The sequence below is a fragment of the Aedes albopictus genome, chromosome 2, assembly GCF_035046485.1.
Source record: "Aedes albopictus strain Foshan chromosome 2, AalbF5, whole genome shotgun sequence".
Lineage (NCBI taxonomy): Eukaryota > Metazoa > Arthropoda > Insecta > Diptera > Culicidae > Aedes > Aedes albopictus.
The window spans coordinates 418,733,211-418,757,271 of record NC_085137.1 but is presented as its reverse complement, the minus strand read 5'-3'; the positions used below and the strand labels follow the sequence as shown (position 1 = coordinate 418,757,271).

General features: G+C 41.2%; 3 protein-coding genes across 3 annotated transcripts in view; 2 read left to right on the top strand and 1 right to left on the bottom strand.

Annotated features, from left to right (window-relative positions):
- LOC109417814 (golgin subfamily A member 4) overlaps window positions 1-23,255 on the bottom strand; it is a 42,479-nt gene extending 19,224 nt beyond the window's left edge. Inside the window, exon 1 of the mRNA XM_062853539.1 lies at window positions 22,915-23,255. Coding sequence (XP_062709523.1) covers window positions 22,915-22,998 — 84 coding nt within the window. The 5' untranslated portion in view covers window positions 22,999-23,255. The remainder of the gene's footprint in view (window positions 1-22,914) is intronic.
- On the top strand, window positions 4,079-8,339 carry LOC115260489 (uncharacterized). The gene is made up of 3 exons (XM_062854833.1): window positions 4,079-4,508; window positions 4,576-4,642; window positions 4,699-8,339. Exon 3 carries the CDS (start codon window positions 4,791-4,793, stop codon window positions 8,337-8,339), a length of 3,549 nt encoding a protein of 1,182 aa, XP_062710817.1. The 5' UTR covers window positions 4,079-4,508; window positions 4,576-4,642; window positions 4,699-4,790.
- On the top strand, window positions 8,351-11,324 carry LOC109425902 (uncharacterized). The gene is made up of 3 exons (XM_062849021.1): window positions 8,351-11,066; window positions 11,134-11,200; window positions 11,257-11,324. The coding sequence occupies exon 1, from the start codon at window positions 8,462-8,464 to the stop codon at window positions 10,700-10,702; it is 2,241 nt and encodes a 746-aa protein (XP_062705005.1). The 5' UTR covers window positions 8,351-8,461; the 3' UTR covers window positions 10,703-11,066; window positions 11,134-11,200; window positions 11,257-11,324.
- Window positions 23,256-24,061: the final 806 nt, after the last annotated feature.

Below are 24,061 nucleotides of genomic sequence, written 5' to 3'. Positions count from 1 at the left end.
CCAACACATACCGTACTGTGTGTTCTTCTTGATAGCGGTGCTCGATCGAAACAAGTTTGTTTACAAAAAGCTAAATACTTCTTACACGTTAGGCTAGAAGTGCTAATAGGAATAACGTAAAGGATTTTTGAAGAAATTTGGAAGCAAAGGAATTGTTAGAAGAATTTATTTTGAAACAAATACTTGGATTATTTCTCAAAATTCCTCTAAAACTCTTCGGTACAAATCAGAAAACAATCTTTACAAGAATTCCTACAGATTTTCATGGAATAATTCCTGTAGGAGACCTTGGGAGAATTTCTGTAGCACTCCCTGAGGAAATTTGTAAAGGAATTCTTTGGCAATGAATGTGTCTATCGTTGACGGATTATCTTAAGGAACACTTTGAGAAATCTCAGAAGAAATCCATGTAACTTACTTTGAATACATCCTTGGAGAACGTACATCAAATGAACACTTGGAGAAAAACAATCAACACTTATCAAAATATCTGATAACAATTCTTCTCGAACGAATTGTGAAAGAGTAATTGGAAAAATCGCATAAGAAATCTTTGGACGATTTCCTACAGCAATTATTCGAGGAGTTTTTGAAGAAATCCCTGCAGTTATAGCTAAAGAAATTCTTCAACAAATACCTAAGAAATCCTTGAAAAGAGTTTTGAAACATCGTAACATTGCAACGAGGCATTGCAAAAAGAACGCATGAAGAAATTTCTAGAAAAAAAAAAAACCTTGAACGAATTACTAAAGGCTTCCTCCGGGAAATTGCTGAAGGCAACATGTGGGGTAGTCCCAAAGGAACCTTTTTCGGACATCTCCAAGCAACTCTTCATGGAATCGCTATAGCTATTTTTGAAGGAAATCTTGAAGGAATTGATTAAGAAGTTTTTGGAGTAATTCTTAGATAAAATGTGGAAGATATCCAAGAATTTTTTGAGAAAATGTTTGATGAAATCATTTAAAACCCTTAGACATCTTTGAAGGTTCATTGATGGAATTCCAGTAGAATTTCTCTGAGGATTTTTTGTGAGAACTTTTTTTTTAATTTTTGAAGTATTCTTTGGAGGATTTCCTGTATGCTTGAAAGTGCTTATTGGAGAAATTTCAAGCAACATTTCTAGCAAAGACACCCAAAAACGCTAGAGAAACTCCCATAGAATTGCTTGAAAACATTTGAGTAAGAATCTTCGAAAAAAAATCGTGCAGGAGTAAATACCCCAACTAACATTTATTGTGAATGTAAACGTCAACAAAGCGTCCTTAATACCACTAACTGAATAACATCTTGAGAAGACGCTTTTTCAGCCTTTTCGCAGTTGTTAAATAATAGTTTTACGGCATCCCCAAATTAAACGATTAAATATAATTAGGTTATGGATACCGTGACGCAATACATGTGGAACTGGAATTATCACTTTTAAAATTGAATAATTAAAGTACTTGCCGCTAGTTGAAATCGAACTCCCGATCTCCGTATCCACTGGTCCCGATGATGTCCTTGCTGCCACACTGCTATATATAAATAACATAGAAAATAGCCCGTTTTGTTTTACTCCAGACAAGGCTTCATAATTGTGCCACAAGAAACCTTACCCAACTTCATCTTGCTGTGAAACGTCAAACGCAATACCCAACTAACATTTCCAGCGCTATAAGCTTCAGTCATTTGCTTTCTGTTGTGTAACCATCGAGTAAAAGCAGTCAACGCTGAATAAAAGAAAAGCTAGTCAAATATAAATCATAAGCTAATACACGACTGCAAAACAAGCACCATACAGCTACCAAACTCGGTTTTCAGAAATCCATTGCTTGTCACTGGGGCTGCCTTTACTCCACTCTATTCCAACTCCGGGAGATTTCCCGGAAGATGTGAAAACTTGAACACATCGAATAGGAGTCCCCACTTAAAAAAACAGCTGCTACTATACAGTACAATTCGTTATATTGACAAATCCCTAAACCAGCAGCGCTTTAAAGGCCGTTATGCGATTTCATTACGGCTAGAAGCTGTAATAAAGAAACTGTTGATTTAGCAACACGGCTTGTCGGATGTAAACATTTATGTCAAAACAAACTTTAAGCGGGATATATAGCTACTACACAAATTCTTTACAGCTATCCATTTCTGTGCTGTTGATTTTTTTGGGTTGCTTTTATTGCACTTTCATTCAATGCCGGAAGATGTGCAAATCGAGTAAGAGTCCCAGCCACTACAACAGCTGCTTTTATACAGTACGTTTTGTACACGGAACCAGAAATCAACCCAAATATAGGTTCTTTTCACTCATATCGGCTCTTCCGTGCGAGAACCCAAATTTGGCTATACCGCGTTAAAGCTCTGAGTGGGTAGTTTCCGTTTGATGCCGGCAGAAAATTGCAACCCATCGCAAAGTTAGTTCTACCTAGCGTTAACTTTCGAAGTACCCTAGTGGGTTGAAATAAACCCACTTTTGGGTAAACGACAAAGAACCCAAATTTGGCTTCTCGCACGGACATTTTCGGCTAGGTAGCTGCTTCTCGCTTTGTTTTTGACAACAATGCGAGCGGGAGAGCGAGAAAGCAACCCACTGCTGGGTAAAAAGTTCAAGCGGTATACTTATTTTTGCGTTCTTTTAACGTATTTTTTAGGTAATCTGTTTTTTCCGTGTAATGTTGCCAAAACACAATGCAGCAGCGCTTCGTTGCCGTTTAAAGAACACTCTTTCAGCTAGAAGCTGTGAAGAAGAATCTGTTGGCGCAACCACACAGCTTGTTCAATGTAAACATTATTGCGTTTGACGTTTCACAAGCTTTTCCAGCTATTTATGAAGCCTTGTCTGGAGTAAAACAAAACGGGCTATTTTCTATGGTATTTATATATAGCAGTGTGGCAGCGAGGACATCATCGGGACCAGTGGATACGGAGATCGGGAGTTCGATTCCAAGTAGCGGCAAGTACTTTAATTATTCAATTTTAAAAGTGATAATTCCAGTTCCACATGTATTGCGTCACGTTATCCATAACCTAATTATACTTAATCGTTTAATTTGGGGATGCCGTAAAACTATTATTGAACAACTGCGAAAAGGCTGAAATAGCGCCTTCTCAAGATGTTATTCAGTTAGTGGTTACATCCCAAGTAACATTTCTAGTTTTATCAATAACTACACGGTTGCTATAAAACCACTTGCATAAAACCGTGGTCCAGACACTTTTGTCTTCATTACTTCGATGAAAACCTTACGCAGAGTAAAATGTGGCCAGTTGGCCCACTCTGCAGAAGGTTTCGAAAGAACCGTATGCCGACTACAACAAAAGTAATTTGACTTTTATAAATGCCGTTTCTATGCTACGCTGTTGCTATTTCCACTAATGATGGCAATAATTATGACTTTTTTGTATTTATAAATTATACGCGATGTCAACAAATTCATCGGCACAAAAACAAACTGACGGGACACAAAACATGACAACACATCAAAAAATGTTCATAGGAAATATTGCGATTTTTTTTTCGACTTAGACTTTGATGCGATAAATTTCGTCGTACTCATATTTCGCTTTCGATTTCGCTGTCAATCTCAGTCGCAGGGTTTTTGCAACTCGCCCGATAATGTGACAGTTTTCGCCGGCCGTCTCAATGTTTACCATTAAGGTCTTTTGTTCTCGGTCCACCAGCTGGTCATGTTTACACAACAAAAACAGCTGGTTCACCGATGTTTACGTTCATCCTTATTGTTCTCAGCTACCAGCTGTTTATGTTTTCATAACAAAATCAGCTGGTTTCGTCTGAATCGGGGAAAGAAGGCGAAAATGTGTCATAAATGTTAGGTTAGTACCATATAAGGGCGAGTTAAATTTCGTCGCCAAAGTCTGATTATTCATAAAAAATACAATACTAGTAACATATAGTACGTAAGTTTTAGCTGCCACAAGAAATTTACTGCATAACTGACTAAAATAGACGGAAAAAACTAAAGCCCCCTCGAAAATCGTTAATATTTCATTCTATTTTTCATTTCTACCAAAACCACAAATGTGGGTTTAGACGATATTTCATGAATTTCATTTACATGTTTTATTTTTCATGTTTTACATCTGTAACGGAGAAGCCCCTCGTCGCGTCGACGCCTCAAAAAATACGCATCGCTCCAACAATTGATCTGTCAACATCGGTTGTCACTGTCATGGTGACTGCCACGGAGCGACAGGAGGATGACTTGAACAAATTGTAGCAGAGAGAGCGAAATCGTTTAAGCCACCCGGTGGAAATATTTTCTAGCTATTCGATCGTAAATAATCTAAACTTTATCCTAATTTGTTCTAACAATAAGCAAAATTCAGTGCATTTGCAGAATCAGAATTCGCACTAAGAAATATGTATGTGTCCTATACTGAATTGTTTATTTAACGCTTGAACTCCTAATATTGATCGATTACAATTTGCAGTTGCAGTTAGACCCTAATCTATCAGTGAAATCGAACCTAAACACCTTTCCAATAGAATTAATCAGGAAAGCTCTGAGGTAATTTCCCACTAAGAACATCATGATAACAGTTATTATAAGTTAAAGATGAATTTGCACCATTTAGGTTCTTGCTTGCTACAGCGTTCTTTGTGACACGATCCATAAAAGCGGTCCTGGATCTCACCAAAAATGTAAGAAACATATGACATGACGGCAATGAATTTATTAAAATATATTCTCATTTTAGCTTAAAGCTACACCCACAATCAAAGGTTTGCTTCATTAAGATTTGGTGAAACGTCACTCACAAATTTCTTTAAGATTTTTGTACGTGGTGCCATGGAAGCTGGACGTCACAGTAAAACTGCCGGAGAACATCATTGCAAAAAATGCAACCGGCGAGATTCAGCGGAAGCCCATATGGTGGCGTGCGATCAATGCCACGAATGGACCCACTTCGGCTGTGCTGGAGTTGACGAGTCTATTAAAGATCGCAAGTACGTTTGCAACGTTTGTGAAGCATTGGAAGGAGTTGCAAGTGGTATGCAACAGCTCAAACCACCCGGTGCTGACAACAAATCGACGAAATCATCCAAGCGGACGAGGAAATCCCAAAATACGTCCGTACCGAGCATGACTTCTAGTGCTCGAGAAGCTCTGTTGGCCGCCCAAATGAAGATGGTAGAAGAGCGGCAACTGCTAGAAGAACAAGCGCTGAAGGAACAGGAAGCGATCAGGTTCAAGCAAATGGAAGAAGACCGCCGTCAATTGGAAGAAAAACGACGACTATCCGAAGAAGAAAGACTGTTACGAGAACGTCAGCTTCAGGAAGAGAAGGCCTTTCAAGCTAAGCAGCAGCTCATCAGGCAGCAGTCGCTAGACAAAAAGCATGAACTTCTTCGTCAGATGGCAGAAGCAAGCAGCCGGCACGGATCAATTGTGGACTCGCGCGGAAAAGTATCAGACTGGTTAGCAGAACAGCGTGCGGTCGTTGACAACGAGTGTGATGCTGGTGCAGTCGATCCCTTTACAGATCGACCGGAGCGGAATGACCCAATGATTCAATCAGAGAGAAACGATGGAGCACTGCCGCCGCTGCCGTCGCCTTCGGTGGGGATGCAACCTAGTAGGTCGAATTTTCAAGCCCAAGTATCAGTGCACCAGGAGAGATCAGCGATACCCATTCGTGCTCAAAATGAACCATTAGCCGACTACATGCCTAGAAGTTCAATTCCGACAGTGCTGGGAGCGAATCACTTTGCTGCTCGACAAGTCATAGGCAAAGAATTGCCCACTTTTAGTGGAAACGCGGAAGATTGGCCCATATTCATAAGCTGCTTCGAGCAGTCAACCGAGGCGTGCGGATATTCGGACGCGGAAAACTTGATCCGACTCCAAAGGTGCCTTAAGGGACATGCCCTGGAATCCGTTCGGAGCCGTCTACTACTGCCATCGAGTGTTCCTCACGTCATAAGCACACTAAGGACCCTGTACGGTAGGCCTGAATTGTTGGTTCGGTCCTTAATAGAAAAAGTACATCGAGTTCCCGCGCCGCGACAAGACAGACTGGAGACGATCATGGAGTTTGGCCTGGCAGTACAAAACTTAGTTGACCACCTCACCGCCGCTCACCAAGAGAACCACCTTGCCAACCCGACACTCATGCAAGAGTTGGTCGAAAAACTACCTGGCCCTCTGAGACTAGATTGGGCAGTCCATAAAGGCCAACATACGAATGTCACCCTGCGAACCTTCGGCGAATTCATGTCTCGCCTAGTCACGGCTGCTAGTGAAGTGACATACGATCTACCGGTGCAAGGAAAACCTTTTAGAAACGAGAAAGTCAAGTCGAAAGATTGGGGAATGGTGCAAGCTCACACTGCAGTGCAGCATACCCCGGAACGCTGGAGCCGAGATCACCGAAAAACGAGCAAACCATGCGCATTGTGTGAACATGAGGGTCATCGGTTGTACGAGTGTCCTCAATTCAAATCGTTCAATATGGATGAACGATGGAAATTCGTGCAGCAAAACGGCATCTGCAGAACTTGTCTGAACGCCCATGGGAACTGGCCATGTAAATCCTGGCAAGGGTGTGGTCATCAAGGATGCCGTCTAAAGCATCATACGCTGCTTCATCCATCTAATCCAGCTGCAACTCATTCGGTTAATGTATCCTCGAGACACTTGGATTGGAAGGAAAAACAGTTCCCGATATTTCGAATCATCCCCGTCGTTCTGAAATTCGATGGTCAGTCAGAGACGGTATTCGCTTTGATTGATGAGGGTTCCTCATTGACTCTTCTGGAAAAATCGGTCGCTGAACAACTACAAGCTGTTGGTCCCACGGAGGCACTAACTCTTCAGTGGACCGGCAACATTACCCGAGAAGAAAACGAATCACAGAAGGTTCAACTGGAAGTAGCTGGAAAGGGTAGTTCCAATTATCATCGACTGATCAATGTTCATACCGTAGACGGTTTGGTATTGCCCACTCAAACCTTAAAGTTTCGAGAGCTCGCGCGGCAATTTCCTCATCTACGTGGATTACCTATAGAAGACCAAGAGCTGGTGCAACCCAAACTTCTAATTGGTTTAGAAAACCTGCGGCTTACTGTACCACTAGCTATTCGTGAAGGTTCGGCGGGACAACCGATTGCTGCAAAATGTCGATTAGGATGGGGCGTTTATGGATGTACTTCGGGATTCCCAGGAGGGCAATCTGTTATCAATTTCCATATAAGTGCCACATCTGACTCGGATCGCCAGCTGAACGAGCAACTACGTGATTATTTTGCCCTAGATGGAACAGGCGTAACAGCAGCAGGCGAAAAACCAGAATCAGAGGAGAACAAAAGAGCGATGCGCATATTGAAGGAAACAACAAGGAGGACACTACGTGGTTTCGAAACTGGATTACTTTGGAACACCGATAGTCCGAACTTTCCAAATAGCTTTTCGACTGCCCTACGTCGTCTACAATCACTGGAACACAAACTTCTGAAACAGCCAGAACTGAAGAAACGTGTGAATGAACTGATCTACGAGTACGAAGCGAAAGGTTACGCACACAGGGCTACACATCACGAAATGCAATTCTCGGATCAATCACGCGTCTGGTATCTCCCATTGGGAATTGTCACAAACCCAAAGAAACCAGAGAAGGTCAGGCTCATCTGGGATGCTGCAGCTAAAACCAACGGCATCTCACTGAATTCTAAATTGCTCAAAGGCCCGGATCTGTTGACACCACTACCGATGGTGCTCTCCCGCTTTCGCCAGTACCCCGTGGCCGTAAGCGGAGACATACGGGAGATGTTTCATCAGCTCGCCGTCATTGAATCTGATCAGCAAGCACAACGTTTCCTGTGGCGCGAAGATCCGGAAAAGGAACCACAAGTTTATGTTATGGACGTCTTAACGTTTGGCTCGATGTCTTCCCCTGCATCTGCTCAGTACGTTAAGAATCTTAACGCTTCTGAATTTGTTAACGACTACCCACGTGCAGCGGCAGCCGTCCAGGAAAACCATTACGTGGACGACTACCTTGACAGTTTTGCCACGGTGGAGGAAGCGATCCGAGTAGTGAATGAGGTGAAACATATTCACTCGAAAGGTGGTTTTCAGCTGAGAAAGTTCAAGTGCAACGAAGTAGCCGTTCTGCGAGGAATAGGAGAGCTTTCGGACGACGAATGCAAAGAGTTGCTACTGGAAAGAGGAGATCTGATTGAGTCGGTGCTTGGGATGCAGTGGATGCCCCGCGATGATGTATTTGTCTACTCGTTTACGCCGCGTAAAGATCTGCAGGAAATCCTCCGCCCGGATCATGTTCCCACGAAGCGGGAGGCACTAAAAGTTGTGATGAGCCTGTTCGATCCGTTAGGCTAGGCTTCATTTCATTCTTTTTGGTGCACGGAAAGGTGTTAATTCAAGAAATTTGGGCGTCCGGGTCTGAATGGGATCAACCTATAAACAATGAGCTTAGTGAACGTTGGCATAGATGGATTGCAATGTTCAGCCAGCTAAAACAGTTGCAGATTCCCCGGAGCTATTTTACTTCGCCAATTCCAAATGATTTGAATAGCTTACAAATTCATATATTTGTTGATGCTAGCGAAGCGGCTTACTCATGTGTCGGGTATTTCCGTTTGGTGGCCGAAGCAAGTGTGCAAGTCGCTTTGATCGGGGCCAAAACAAAGGTAGCCCCCTTAAAAACCTTATCAATCCCCCGGCTTGAACTCAAAGCGGCTGTTCTTGGCGCTCGGTACATGGAATCAGTGCAGACAAACCACTCGTTTCCTATAGCGCAGAAATTTTATTGGAGTGATTCTAGCACTGTACTAGCGTGGATCAGATCGGACCACAGACGGTACAACAAGTTTGTGGAGCTGCGAATTGGAGAGATCCTGACACTGAGCGATCCATCGGAGTGGAAATGGATACCATCTAAAACCAACGTAGCGGACCTTGCAACGAAGTGGAACAAAGGTCTCAGTTTCCAACCTGGTAGCGAATGGTTCCGAGGGCCAAACTTCCTGTACGAGCCTGAAATAACGTGGCCACAACAACTTCCGCCTTCCACAACACAAGAAGAGATGAAACGTTGCCACACTCATTGGACTCCTACTCCGCTGATAGAAACGAGTAGATTCAGTAGCTGGACTAGACTGCACCGAACTATGGCCTACGTTCTCCGCTTCATAGATAACCTACGTCACAGGAGGAATCGCCATCCATCTATTGCAGGCGTGCTGCAACAAGAAGAGTTGAAAAGATCGGAGCAACAATTATGGAAAATGGCACAAGTAGAAGCTTTCCCGAAAGAAGTTGAAGTTCTCTCCAAGGCTCGTGGACCTCCAGAAGCGCGTCACCCAACTGTGGCGAAAACAAGCTCCATCTATAAAAATTGGCCTTTCATTGACGAGGATGGTGTACTTCGTATGCGTGGCAGGTCGGGATCTGCCTTCTATGCTCCCGCTGAAGCCCGATTTCCCACAATTCTCCCAAGACAGCATCACATCACTACATTAATCATTGATTGGTACCACGGCCATTACCAACACGCCAATCGGGAGACAGTAGTGAATGAAATTCGCCAACGATTTGAAATTCCTAAACTTCGTGCGCTTGTTGGTAAGGTTGTTAGAAATTGTGCTAAATGTCGCGTAGCGAAGGCCATGCCGAACTATCCTCCTATGGCATCTCTCCCAGAGGCTCGGTTGTCGACGTTTGTACGGCCGTTCACATTTGTAGGGCTTGATTACTTTGGGCCAATCCTAGTTCGCGTTGGCAGAAGTGTTGCGAAGCGCTGGATAGCACTTTTTACATGCTTATCCATTCGTGCCATACATTTAGAAGTTGTACATAGCGTTTCAACCGAATCTTGCATTATGGCAGTTCGACGTTTTATAGCACGACGTGGGCCACCTGTGGAAATATACTCCGATAATGCTACGTGCTTTCAGGGAGCAAGTAATGAGTTGCAGAAGGAAATAAATGAGACGCTAGCGTTGACCTTCACCAGCACAAACACCGCTTGGAAATTCATACCGCCAGCAGCGCCCCATATGGGTGGCGTTTGGGAACGCCTGGTGCGTTCGGTTAAAGTCGCGATTGCGTCGATAAACGAGACATGCCGGAAACCTGATGACGAAACACTCGAAACAATCATCCTTGATGCCGAGGCCATGATCAACGCAAGGCCTCTCACATACGTGCCACTGGAATCCGCAGATAACGAAGCGATAACTCCAAATCATTTCCTTCTGGGCAATTCAACAGGTGTAAAGCTGGCACCAATGGAACACCTTAGCAAGCCTTCAATACTCCGGAGTAGTTGGAAGTTGGCACAACACATTACGAATCAGCTATGGACTAGGTGGATCAAGGAGTATCTCCCCGTCATAACCAGAAGGTGTAAGTGGTTCGAGGAAGTAAAAGAGTTGGTGGAAGGGGACTTAGTACTGATTGTAGGAGGTTCTTCAAGACATCAATGGACTCGCGGACGAGTGGAAAAGGTGTTTTATGGACGTGATGGGAGAGTGCGTCAAGCACTGGTACGCACGTCCTCTGGTGTATTACGAAGGCCAGCAGTGCGTCTAGCTATTCTCGATATTGAATGCAGTGGTAAACCCAGCGATGAACGCAAAGACCTGGGGAATCATCAGCAGGATTTACGGGAAGGGGGATGTAACGGAGAAGCCCCTCGTCGCGTCGACGCCTCAAAAAATACGCATCGCTCCAACAATTGATCTGTCAACATCGGTTGTCACTGTCATGGTGACTGCCACGGAGCGACAGGAGGATGACTTGAACAAATTGTAGCAGAGAGAGCGAAATCGTTTAAGCCACCCGGTGGAAATATTTTCTAGCTATTCGATCGTAAATAATCTAAACTTTATCCTAATTTGTTCTAACAATAAGCAAAATTCAGTGCATTTGCAGAATCAGAATTCGCACTAAGAAATATGTATGTGTCCTATACTGAATTGTTTATTTAACGCTTGAACTCCTAATATTGATCGATTACAATTTGCAGTTGCAGTTAGACCCTAATCTATCAGTGAAATCGAACCTAAACACCTTTCCAATAGAATTAATCAGGAAAGCTCTGAGGTAATTTCCCACTAAGAACATCATGATAACAGTTATTATAAGTTAAAGATGAATTTGCACCATTTAGGTTCTTGCTTGCTACAGCGTTCTTTGTGACACGATCCATAAAAGCGGTCCTGGATCTCACCAAAAATGTAAGAAACATATGACATGACGGCAATGAATTTATTAAAATATATTCTCATTTTAGCTTAAAGCTACACCCACAATCAAAGGTTTGCTTCATTAAGATTTGGTGAAACGTCACTCACAACATCATTCGTTAAATATAATTCTGTTGAGCACCACACTACTTATCATAAAAAATTATGAGCGCAAAAGCGTAAAATAAAAGTAAAGAAATAAAATTAATATGGCGACTACATAAATAATGGTTTTCATCAGCGTTGCTGTTTTGCTTCCACAAAAGAATCTACTAGTGCGTATACATTTATAATTGCATTAGTGAAGATGGAATTTTTGCCGAAATGTTGGCATAAATGCCGATTGGAGACCGCTTGACTATTTTTCAGCATTTATGATGATCAAATAGCAAGCAGATGAAATTTTGACAGCTGATTTGTTTACCCGTTTTCAGTCCATTTATTGATTTTAATTATCGTATACATTAATGTAAAAACTTGCATTTTGGACAGTGTGGGCATTAATTATGTACCATCGAAAAACGCTCGCTACAAATAAGTTTTTTTTTTCGGTAGTCAACTTATAGCTCCATATCGTCTACGTCATCAAATTGAAGGTAAATTTATGATCCCGAGCCCCACCAGTGAGTTATGATTACAATGCTACCAAACATGTATAGTACATTTCTATTCTGTGGCATTTCTGTTCATCCAACGCTGGGAAAAGCTTCTTATCGTCTAGGGTCTTCTGACCCTGGCTGCCGCAGAACTTTATCAGGAACTCAGCAAAACGATCTAATCTCGCCCACCCGGTGGATTTCTTTCCGCGGCCACAAAGGCAACAGAAGTGAAGGTGAAAGTTTGCAGAATTTATCTTTAAGTGAGACACACATTTATGTTTATGATTGAGCAAATGTATTTAATGTATCGCACATCTAATTGTTTAGTGAAAATGCACAGCATATCGATTGGCCTTTTATGTATAAAGCTGTATGGATTAAAGAAAGATTTTGTAAATTTGAAACAGTTTTGTGTGACGGTTTTATGGTGGTACCAAATACCACAATAAAGTTGTTAAAAATGCCAAGCAATATCGGCATTTAAATCTGACTTCAAAAGGTTTTGAAACAATCTTGGAGAAAAAGTTGAATGCTTACTTGATTTGCTACCATAAATGCTCATTGTAAGCAAAATAGCATGCTGATTGCTATGAGAAAACCGTTTTAAATTGCCTTGAAAGCAAAAAGGTTACTGAATTGTTACTTGGGATAGGAGCCGAGAAAAGAGCTATGACTAGGTGGCATAGAAGCTGATCGCACAGCATGTACAAGCTGATTAAGTTTGCCAGATTCATTGGTATAGGGCTTGCATAGAAGCTTCCGTCCATATGTACAACACAGTAACTCAGCATCAAGCCGTATTAAGGACGCTTTGCTGACGTTTACATTCACAATAAATGTTAGTTGGGTAATGTTTACATTGAACAAGCTGTGTGGTTGCGCCAACAGATTCTTCTTCACAGCTTCTAGCTGAAAGAGTGTTCTTTAAACGGCAACGAAGCGCTGCTGTTTTGTGTTTTGGCAACATTACAAAACGTACTGTATAAAAGCAGCTGTTGTAGTGGCTGTGACTCTTACTCGATTTGCACATCTTCCGGCAAATCTTCTGGCATTGAATTAAAGTGCAATAAAAGCAACCCAAATAATTTCACAGCACATACATGGATAGCTGTAAAGAGTTTGTGTAATAGCTATATATCCCGCTTAAAGTTTGTTGTGACAATAATGTTTATAACCGACAAGCCGTGTTGGTAAATAGTTTCTTTATTACAGCTTCTAGCCGTAATGAAATCGCATAACGGCCTTTAAAGCGCTGCTGGTTTGGGGATTTGTCAGTATAATAAATTGTACTGTATAGTAGCAGCTGTTTTGTTAGTGGGGACTCCTATTCGATGTGTTCAAGTTTTCACATCTTCCGGGAAATCTCCCGGAGTTGGAATAGGGTGGAGTAAAGGAAGCCCCAGTGACAAGCAATGGATTTCTGAAAACCGAGTTTGGTAGCTGTATGGTGCTTGTTTTGCAGTCGTGTATTAGCTTATGATTTATATTTGACTAGCTTTCCTTCTATTCAGCGTTGACTGGTTTTACTCGATGGTTACACAACAGAAAGCAAATGACTGAAGCTTTAGCGCTGAAAATGTTAGTTGGGACTTGTACAAATCCTTGCATGGAAGAATTCCCGAAGGATTTGTGTACAAAGTTATTCTTAGTAAATCATTTATGAAATTTCTAATAGAATTCTTGAAGAATTAATGGATCATTTGAATACATTCTAAGAGAATACTCGTATGAATTCTGAACGAATCTTTGGAAAAATTGCAAGAGGATTTATTGAATGAACTACTTAAGGAATATTAAGTTAGCCTAGTGATTAAAGCTATGGATCGCCAATTAGTAGACGGCGGGTTCGATTCACGTTCCGATCGGGAACATTTTCTCGACTCCCTGGGCATAGAGCATCATTGTACTTGCCACATGTGGTACTCTCCACCAGGCCGTGATCCCAGAAGATTCCGGAATCCCACCGGAAACCTAAACCACAAACTTACTGTTCCGCACACACGTTGTATCCTGTTGCCTTCACTCTTTCGACTCCTCCGGCTTTCCGTTATCCTTTCCTCGATGACAGATATCACACTCTAAAGTGTGTACTGCTCATTTTATATGAATAATAACCTTACCATCAAGATGAATGAATAATATATTAACAGGTCACCACATCTCCCTTTTTCTACAAAACCTTTTTTTTCTTGGATTGTCAAACACCAAGATAAACTATTATCTTTAGTTCGTTGTTTCATACAACGCTGTCGGTACAATGAATGCTGAATTTTAAAAACTGATTCATTAATCAAGGAAACAGTAGAGTAAACGGTCAAGCTTTAGAACTTATTCGCCTCTCTACCTTTTTCATTTTTAGTCAATATGTGACCTATCTCATTTTATTTTTTCGCTTATTTATTTTTTCTTTACCTTCAGTTCTGCCTTCAATTAAAATTTCTTCTCAGAATTCATGTTCAAATTGAGCTTAAGTTGTTTTATGGACTCTCCCTCATTTTCCTAAAGAGTCAACTAAATATCATTACCGTTATCATCAATTCACAACATACCTTGCATCATACATTGACGTGAGACTTCTCGTATCACTCAGTCACGTAATCCTAAAATGACTTCTTCCGAGAATAGGTACTACACTCAGCGTACAACTTACATCTTCTTTAGAGAATGTTGTGTTTGTATGTGTCCTTCGGGCCACTTTTACTATTTTCTTGTAACCTCTGTCCCAGTTCTATTTTATTTTTAGTTTTTACTCTCTTCCATATATGGAGTGATGTTTGTTTCAAACTTAATGTCTATCGAATTTGCAAGGCCATCGTTTTGTCCACCTGTCTTTTCAGAGCAACCCTACTACCCGAGCAACCACTACTCTTGCCTGTCGCTCTCAAATCATCATCAATCTTTATCGAGAAAATATTCATCAGCGGCCCAACTTCGATGCATGCGATGGATGATGCCAAGGATGATGCGTTGAAGTTATTCCCAAATACTTAGATTTCTGTAATTCACCGTGTTTCGTTGTCAGAACCAGCGTTTACCATATCGAGTGCCATGCACTATCAGTCTAATGCAGTACTCTTCCCAATCAAACTACCAACGACAATCACTATCTACCACACACATATGGACGAGGTAATTCCATTCCGTATAACTTCTCAAAGCGCCTGTACTATCTCTTAGGAATATTCCTTATTTGCCCATATACTCCTAGAGGCACGCAGTGTCTTTTATCTACCATTTGTATTTTGATCTTAAGCAGGTTTTTACCAAACACACATAAATCTCATTTCTTCTTTCATCACTCAACTTCGATGGATTTAAGTATTCTGTATTAGTCGGTAAAACACTATTGCGACATTTGTATTCCAGTCCAACGTTTTCATCCATACTAGCGTCCGCAAGTGTCAACATAATTTCTTTCTTTTAAACTCTACGTTCTTACTGAAACGTGGCCGATCTGCTTTCATTTTAGTGCGAGTCTTGATGTTCTTCACGCACTTCCACAGTTAGCCCATTTTAGTTTCTCTGTTCAATGGCAATCGCTTTATGGCAAGTACAATACACTTCTAATACAAGTCCAGAAGATGGAGAAAATGTTTTCGCCTGGAACGCGAATCGAACCCGCCGTCTATACATTGACGATCCAAAACGTTATTCACTAGGTTAACTTGAGATCCACTGGACATCGAAAGTTTTCCTTAACACTGAGCGATGATGTTTTCGTTCCTGTAGTTCAATGATTAAAACTGTTACGAGTGGTATACATCTATTTGTCTGTGGACCACTGTTAACTCAGTTTCGCTCTCCGAGAGCTGCGCTGTGTATGAGCCATTTTACGAGACGTTTTCGATCAGCTGATCGCTCATTTCATGATTGAAAATTTGGCAGGAGGTCGCGTCGTAGCCCGTGAGTGTTAATATCAATACCAACACTGTTGTCGATCCGTAAAATAGACTATTGCACCAACCGCTTTTACTGGTTACGGTCTCCGGGACCACCTTTCGTTTTTCGCTCTCCGGGAGCACGCTGTGCTTCGCACCATAGGCATTTCAATCATTTCGGTCTCTGGGACCAGTTTTCCGATTCGCTCTCCGGGAGCAATACTGTGCTTTGCACTAGCCTTTTTGTCACGGTCTCAAGGTTTAGCGTCACTTCTCACGCTCTTCAGAAGCACCAACCTCCATTTTTTTTACGTTAAGGAACTCTGCATCTTGCAGCAATAAACCCGAGAATTAACTATCTCTAGTAATAAAACACTGCCTCGAATTTATTCGCCGACCCGCTGCGCATTACTGCTCTCAATCAGAACACTCGTCATCGACTCACACAATCAAACAGTTTCATCGCATTTCATCCCCATTCATCACCCGTGCGGCCACCGTTGGAATGATCCAGCTAGAACCCGCCTTTCTACCTGCTTCGGTTCTCCTCCTCTTGATTCATTCTCAAATGAACCCACAACGATCAAATCAGCCAAACCACAGCATCGGAAAAATGCACAATTCCAATTTTCATCAAGATCCACTCTGTCCTCTTTCCCAGCCAATCCAAAATCCCATCGTCGTTGCCACTGTGGTACTCTCCACCAGGCCGTGATCCCAGAAGATTCCGGAATCCCACCGGAAACCTAAACCACAAACTTACTGTTCCGCACACACGTTGTATCCTGTTGCCTTCACTCTTTCGACTCCTCCGGCTTTCCGTTATCCTTTCCTCGATGACAGATATCACACTCTAAAGTGTGTACTGCTCATTTTATATGAATAATAACCTTACCATCAAGATGAATGAATAATATATTAACAGGTCACCACACCACACAATATACAAATTCATGCAGTGATAGGCAAAGAAAGCCCTTCAATTATCTTTATTAAAGAGACTTTTAGCCCGTGGCTGGTTCATCTCTAGAAAGCCCTTCAATTAATAACTGTGGAAGTGCTTAAAAACACTAAGTTGAAGAGAGGCAGGCCAAGTTCTAGTGGGAACGTAGAGCCATAAAAAGAAGAAATAAAGATTTTTTGGAAAAAATCCTAAAGGAATTTGGGAGACATTTTTAAAGGCATTTTGGAAGGAATTTCTTTAGTATTTAGAATAAAACCTTAATAGTATTCCTAAAGAAATCCCTGGTAAAAGCCCAAAAGTAATTTTCAGGATAGAATAATTGGAGAAATCATTGAATACATTAAACAAAGCATTTTTGGATTAATAATTAATGAAACCTTCTCATGAGTTTCTAAGAAGATCCTTGAAGAAATTATGAAAGAATTTTTGAATGATTTTCAAGAGATATTTTGGAAGAAAATTTCAGTACGTCCTTGAAAAAAAAATCCGTAGGAATTCTTGAAATATTTTTTGAAGAATTTCCGATGGAAATCAAAGCCTTGCGTTAACCACTTGAAGGATACTTCTTGGCATTCTTAAATAATGCCTGAGGAAAGTGGCATCCTTGGCAATCCTTGGAGAAACTTCTGATTTTTTTTTCAAGACAGTATTTTTGTTTGAAGTGAGCACGAATGATAAAAAAAAGTACGCAATCAATCGGTGCCGTAATCGCTTAGTTTTCGAATATGAGGAACTTGGGAGGGATCGTAAGATTACTAAGGTCACTGTGACCCTATCAGGAATCCTCAGAGAATTTGACTTAGAAGCATTTGGAGAATCTCATGAAAGAACCCATGGGGACTACTCTTCCTCTGGTTGTCCAATGTAATTTCTTGGAAAAATATCTGGTTCCGAAAGAATCATTGGATCTTTTTTTGTAGTAATTCTTTCTAAATTTCTTAAGAATAAAGTAGAATGAATTTCTAGATGAATCCTCAGAGATATCTGCTATTCTGCTATTATCAACACATCCCCTGGCTTTCGCCCATCTGCGTTGTCTTTTCACTAGGCAATACGTCTACCAATTGATGTTTATGGGCTTGCCGGACCAAGTCATGTAGCTAAGCCAAACACCCCACCTACAACTGTTGGGTAGGCACCATTGTCCCGCCCACTGGTCTTTTACAGCTAGTTGTAGGTGCATGTGTGCGTGTAAGTATTGGAGTGTGTGAGTTAGTGTTGGTGTATTGTAGACGCCAACTCGTTCTAATCCACTCTGATTGCTAACACCCTATTGAACCATTAACCTTAAATTTGGCAATCTATGAAATAGAATGAGTTAAACGCCTGTAAAAACAGTCAGTTAAATCAAACAAGGAGTATTAATATTACAGCGAAGATACAACGAAGCAACGCCCCGAACCTCGATAGCACAAACCCCAAGAACCAACTGACAGGCAGCGCCGATAAGTCGATCGACTGGCCACCATCAGTGAATAACCAATCGAGCAAACCCCCCCAGCACAAACTGCCACCAGCTCTCCCGACCTGCGCCCAACAAATCCGAGGCACAGCCCAGCCTTAGCTTCACCTTAAAACCAAAATCTAGATTACAGAGCACAATACTTCCCAAGTAACCACGCAGCCTGAGCCGCAAATCACGCACAACACGGCACAAATAAAACAAACACTACCCCGCCCGTACAACCGAAACCGACCTAGAGTAAAGAAGGGTCTCTTTCCACTCCAACCCGGACTCAACTGCACGAGCCGCACGGTCACCTGGGTTGAATCTATCTGCATGACCTCTCCCAACCCGTAACACAGAGTTAAAAACCCTCTCTTGCATTACAAAGTACTCCCTCTTCCCAAAAGTCTGTGCATGGCATAGATGAGATCTTAAAGCTGAAGAAATCGTCACCAATACAACCGCCAACACTGAGCACTCAAAGATGTCGGCCTTATCAACGACGACCCCCTCAGTCCCAAACCCAATTATCCCACACTACCCAAGTAACCACCCTGCTGAAGCCGTATGCACCGCACGCACAAAGCACACACACACCGACACGCACCACCCCACACAAACCACAAAGGCCGAACAAAAGCGGAAAGCGATGCCACCACTGCTGAATCGCGACTTTTTCAGTAGGGTTCATTCAAATATTACGTAACGCTGACGGGGGAGGGAGGGGGTCTAGCGCTGTGTTACGCTTCATATTTCGCGTTACGTAATATTTGAATGAACCCGTATAATTCAGCAATCGTAGATCCATTCCCCGACCCTACTCAGCCCTAACGGTCCATAGCAATGCCTGTCAATATATGCGCCTCACACTGATGTGTTTTATGTTAGAGTGTAAGGCACATACACTGTTGTAGTTGTTTGTGTCGTTTAACGAATAGTAGCGCGTGCGATGTTTTCTAGAACATCCCAGCAGGAGGTCTGATGTTAGATTGAATAAAGCCATGTCAGCATTCGATATTGAGTGCTCTCCAGAAACAGTCGCATATAGCAACACGGTGAATCACGGTCTTTAAAGTATTGACCAATCCAAATTCCTGTGTGGTAGTGGTTTGTGTTCAGATTTCCCGTGTTAATCTATCTGTAAGAACTTTGTAAACATCTTTTGTTCTCACGTATATGGATAGGCTTGCAGTAGGTTTAGTGAGGCTTTTTTTGGACAACTGAATAACAGTCGGTTTTAACACACACATGCAACCCCTACACCCTAACAGTATGGTCACTTGGGTATCCCTGGGTTTTTGGCATGATGGTCAGGGATCACAGCCATCAAAACGTTCCACACTTTATCAGGGCTTACGACCTGTGGACATGATGATTCCTCAATAGTTTCAAGTTCTTTCGGACCTTCCGCTATGGGAGACCATCATTAGATGAATCCTCAGAGATATCATTGATGAAATCCTGAACAAATATTTCGAGAAATGCTTGATGAAGTTTTTGAAGGATCTTTTGAAGTACTCTGAACGATTCTATAACATTCCCCAGAAAACCATTCCCCAGAATACCAATCCCCAGAATTCCATTCCCCAGAAAACCATTTCCCAGAATGTACCATTCCCCAGAATGTACCATTTCCCAGAAATCCATTCCCCAGAAATCCATTCCCCAGAAAAGCTTAATATACTCTGCTAAAAAGTTTAATTCGATACACAAACAGTAAAATGTTGATCATGATGTTTACCCCGGACAGACATGTGATACGAGTATGATTCCTGTACAACGGTACGCAGTGTCAAGAAAATTCTAACAAGACTGACTTGAACTGAGAGAATTTTCAGTATGGCACTCATTTCAAGCGCAATTGTACAGTGATTCTTGTATCACATGTGTGTCATAAGTATTATAGGCAAGGATTTTAACATTATAGTGTTATTACGAGCAAATATCTATTTCTTGTACGGTATATGTAACAAATTAAGGTAAAAATGTATACATACATACATATCCATAAAAAATATTCTACAATGGTTCAAACGTTTAATTACCATTGTACACAGTTGCATGTTGATATTTAAACCTATCTTGAAAGTTCACAAACTGTTAGTTGCGTTGCTATAAAATGTTTTGTTTTTGACAGATTTGTGAAAATTGTGCAGCACTTGTTTTACGATGAATAACGTTTTAAAAGTGATGTGCAAAATTTACAGAGAAAACGCATATTCTTCTGATGTTGTTCAGTGTACAAGACTCAACTGACCACGTTTTTCTTTGCAAACGGTTGGAGGGATCTATCCCAATGGCTGTTCCTAATTATTCGCTTCAAAGGCTCTTCATTCATGCGGTATGAGAAGGGCTTTCATCATTATTCCAATACTATGGAATGGAATAGAAAAAGTGAACATATAAGCAGTTTTAATGCCAACAATTCTAAATATTTTTAATGAAGAAGGGAAAAAGTATCATTGTTTTCCTTTTGGCATTCAAAAACCCAACCATGTTCTTTCTTTTTAAACAATATTCTTCTTAAATTTAAGGCAATTAGTAATTTTTTTTAAATTATAACTGCTTACATTTTCAACATAGATTCTCCCTTCTTTTCTACATAGGCTGTTCTTTCGAATTGCACTTTTCAGGAAATTATGGGCATTATTACAACCACCGGTGTTAAATTGCTGTTATATTTATTATATGAGAAATTCGACAACATACTCCTAAAATTGGAATTAAAACGTTCGAGACATGACTACTGCCTTTATGTACGTTTCGGGAGAAGCAAGAAAGACTCTTTGTTGATTATCTTCTGCTAATAGCCGGAGCAGCTTTGAGAAGATGTTGACGAAATTTGGCATGGCTGAATATAATTCAGAAAAAAGCCCAATTAATAAGGTCCTTCAAATTACCAAATTCCAAGACAATCCAAATCAGAAACCATATAGAGGAACTACTAGCTTAGCATAAGTGTCAGTGTATAAGAGCCATAAGGAAAAACTATCTTGTTTAAGACTTATACTTTAAGTCAGAACAAAATATGTTAAATGTAATATTTTTTAAAGAATAAATATTAACATTTGTTTGCTTCCCTTTATTTAAAATCTGAAGACCTATGCGAACGATTTGCAGATCGTCGTAGGGGTAGGCGGGGCATAATGAGCAGCTTAAGCATTTTGCCACCAAATCCAGTAAATTAAGTGCAACCAATGTGTAATTTTATCGTTCAATCCTCATTTGAACCTTAACTGACAAAAGCTAATCGTTGAAATTCCGAATAAAGTTATTAATGTTGTAGAATTTTATGTTTTTAAAAACGTATAAAATCGCGAGTTGCGTTTTGGGGGTGGGGCATAATGAGCACCCTGGGTGGGGCAGTATGATCAATATCAGTTTTGTACACAATCAAATGCTAATTGACTATTCTTGTCAATGATAAAGCATACCGGCAACCATCAATGAGAATTTGAAGGGATTACGGGGTTTAATTTGTAGGGAACTGTGGGGTTCCAATGAGTCTTCTATTGAGGAATTTTTAAACGGTGATATTATACAGATACTGAGATTTTAAAGCTAATAAATTGAAAGTTACAGACAAAACCTTACTATATGCATCAAAACAGAGAAAAACAAAATTAAAATTTGTTTGTTGAAGATGTTTACCATTTTCATTATTTTTTTCACTAGTTGCTCATTCTGCCCCACCCTACTACCAACTCTTTGAAGCATATTTTTTCAACAAAATAATTATACAAATAGTTCAAAAGTGTTACAAATACATTTCATTGGCCTAGGGAATATCAAGAAAATCGATAGATGCCCACTAAGTTGTGATTTCGATACCCAAAACCATATTTTAGGTCACCTGATTCTTATAATATTTTCCCAGTATATGGCCACTTTACGCATTTTGATTAATATTTCAAGGTAAACGGATTTTTTGACTAATGTTTTGTCATCAACTCATAGGATTTTAGATAATAAGGCTACAATCAAGCAACTTGTTTTGTTAATTTGAAGATTTACAGTGAAAATACAAGGTGCTCATTATGCCCCACCTGCTCATTATGCCCCGCCTACCCCTATCTCATGAAACAATCACAAAATCAAACAAACTGATGCTCCATAATAAAACAAACTGTTTACAAAACGTAAGGAGTGGCCTTTTTCAAAGTAGCAAAGTAGTACGTGCGGCTCCGTGGTCGTGCGGCTAGGGTCACCAAGCTCGTAGTCGCATCGTGCTGAGGAGCGCGGGTTCGATTCCCGCCGCAGCTGTCAGGAAAAGTTTTCGGCTGTGCCACTGGGCGTTGCATGCTAGTCCGTTGTCTAGTGTCGTGCTACCTTAAAAGAGCAAAAAGCTCACTGGAAGCATTGAACGTGTCCGCGTCTTTTTTTAAAAAAAAAACGTAGTATGAAAACCACACATAAAAACTGATTCACTGCTGCGTGAAATGTTGTATACCTATCTACCGCACAAAGCAAAGAAAACAAACTTTGCGAAACAAGAGAAATCCGTGCTTGCTTCTGACTGGTGGTCATCAGAGAGTAACCCACATCATAACGCAAGAAGATGATGTACCGCCATTCACCGGGAAGTGATGATAGAGGCGACGAAGTTTGAGTTGAAGATGATGTTCGAATGGGTGGGCGGACATACGGCTGCGGCGACGCAAGGAGTTGTGAGGACATTACGAAACGCCAATTAGTAGGTGGCGGTGCACACTACTACTGCACTTCCCAGTTCCCCACAACTGCAAAACACATCCCGTTACTCTGAAAAGAGGATTTTCCCTCCCCACAGATCGACCGATCCCGTTCTGGCTGCATACCTGTAAACCCTTGGACAGTTGCTCAAATCGCTGGGGCGATTGCTTCACCTCCTCGGTGATTTTCTCCTTGAGTTTCTTGAACATTTTCACTGCACTGCCGCCGCCGTCGTCTTTGGGGTTGTCGATGAGGGTCAGAAGCAATCCTTACGCGTACCGCATTCCGAAGACGACCGATACCACAATCAACACTAGACCAGCGAACGCGTTTTGCACGAGAATTTTGCGATTTTCACTAGGCAGTAATCGACAAAAACAGCTACAAGAAGGCTGAAAATCTACGTGTAAGAAAATTTTTCCACTTTTGATTGAAAAGATGACAATCTTTTGGCTGTCTCTCTCCCCGATGACTTTGTTTTGACAGTTCGGGAGCAACGCCCACCCGCAAAATCTCTAGCGCTGTGCGATATTTCTACACGCTCATTGATTCTCACGAAAAATAAACGCACGAAACATTTCAACCCAAATTTTAGGTATACATTTGACCCACTTTCGATTTTCAAAAAAGGCATTTTACGAAATGACAACATTGCTTATTAGCGTGGGTCATCGGAACCGTTTTCTCAGATCAAAGCTCGGATCAAAGCTTTTTTGGTTCCGTTTCGAGTTCTGAGTATCTGTGCAAAATTTGAGCTCGATCGGTTGCGTCTACACTTTGCGCATTGCAATTGAAATTTGTATGGGATTTTGTATGCGAAAACATACTTTTTTGCATATTTGTCATAAGTTGAAAAAGTTTGTCCGAAACTTTTTAACCAATACTGTAAAATAATAGCCTAAGATGTTCTGAAAAACTTTTTTGAAGACCGCAAAGCTTGTAAAAATAGTTATAACCAACGAACCGCATGCATGTGTTTATGTTTTAACATGTAAAGGAATAACAATAGCAACAAAATCATGCTGTTTCAGCAAGCAATGCCAACGCTATAACTTTTTTCAAAAGCATCAGATCACTTCGCAGTCTTCGATAAAGTTTTTCAGGACACCCTATGGTGGAAAAGTTGCACGAATCACTGTGTTGTGCAATATCGTCAACAGAAGGCGCTAGTCTGAAACGTCAAACGCATAGGAAATCGATGCGCGCGCCTCTGGTTATGAAAGCCACAACTATGAAAATTTAAAATGATCGTTGAAAGCGTGGTCGATGGAA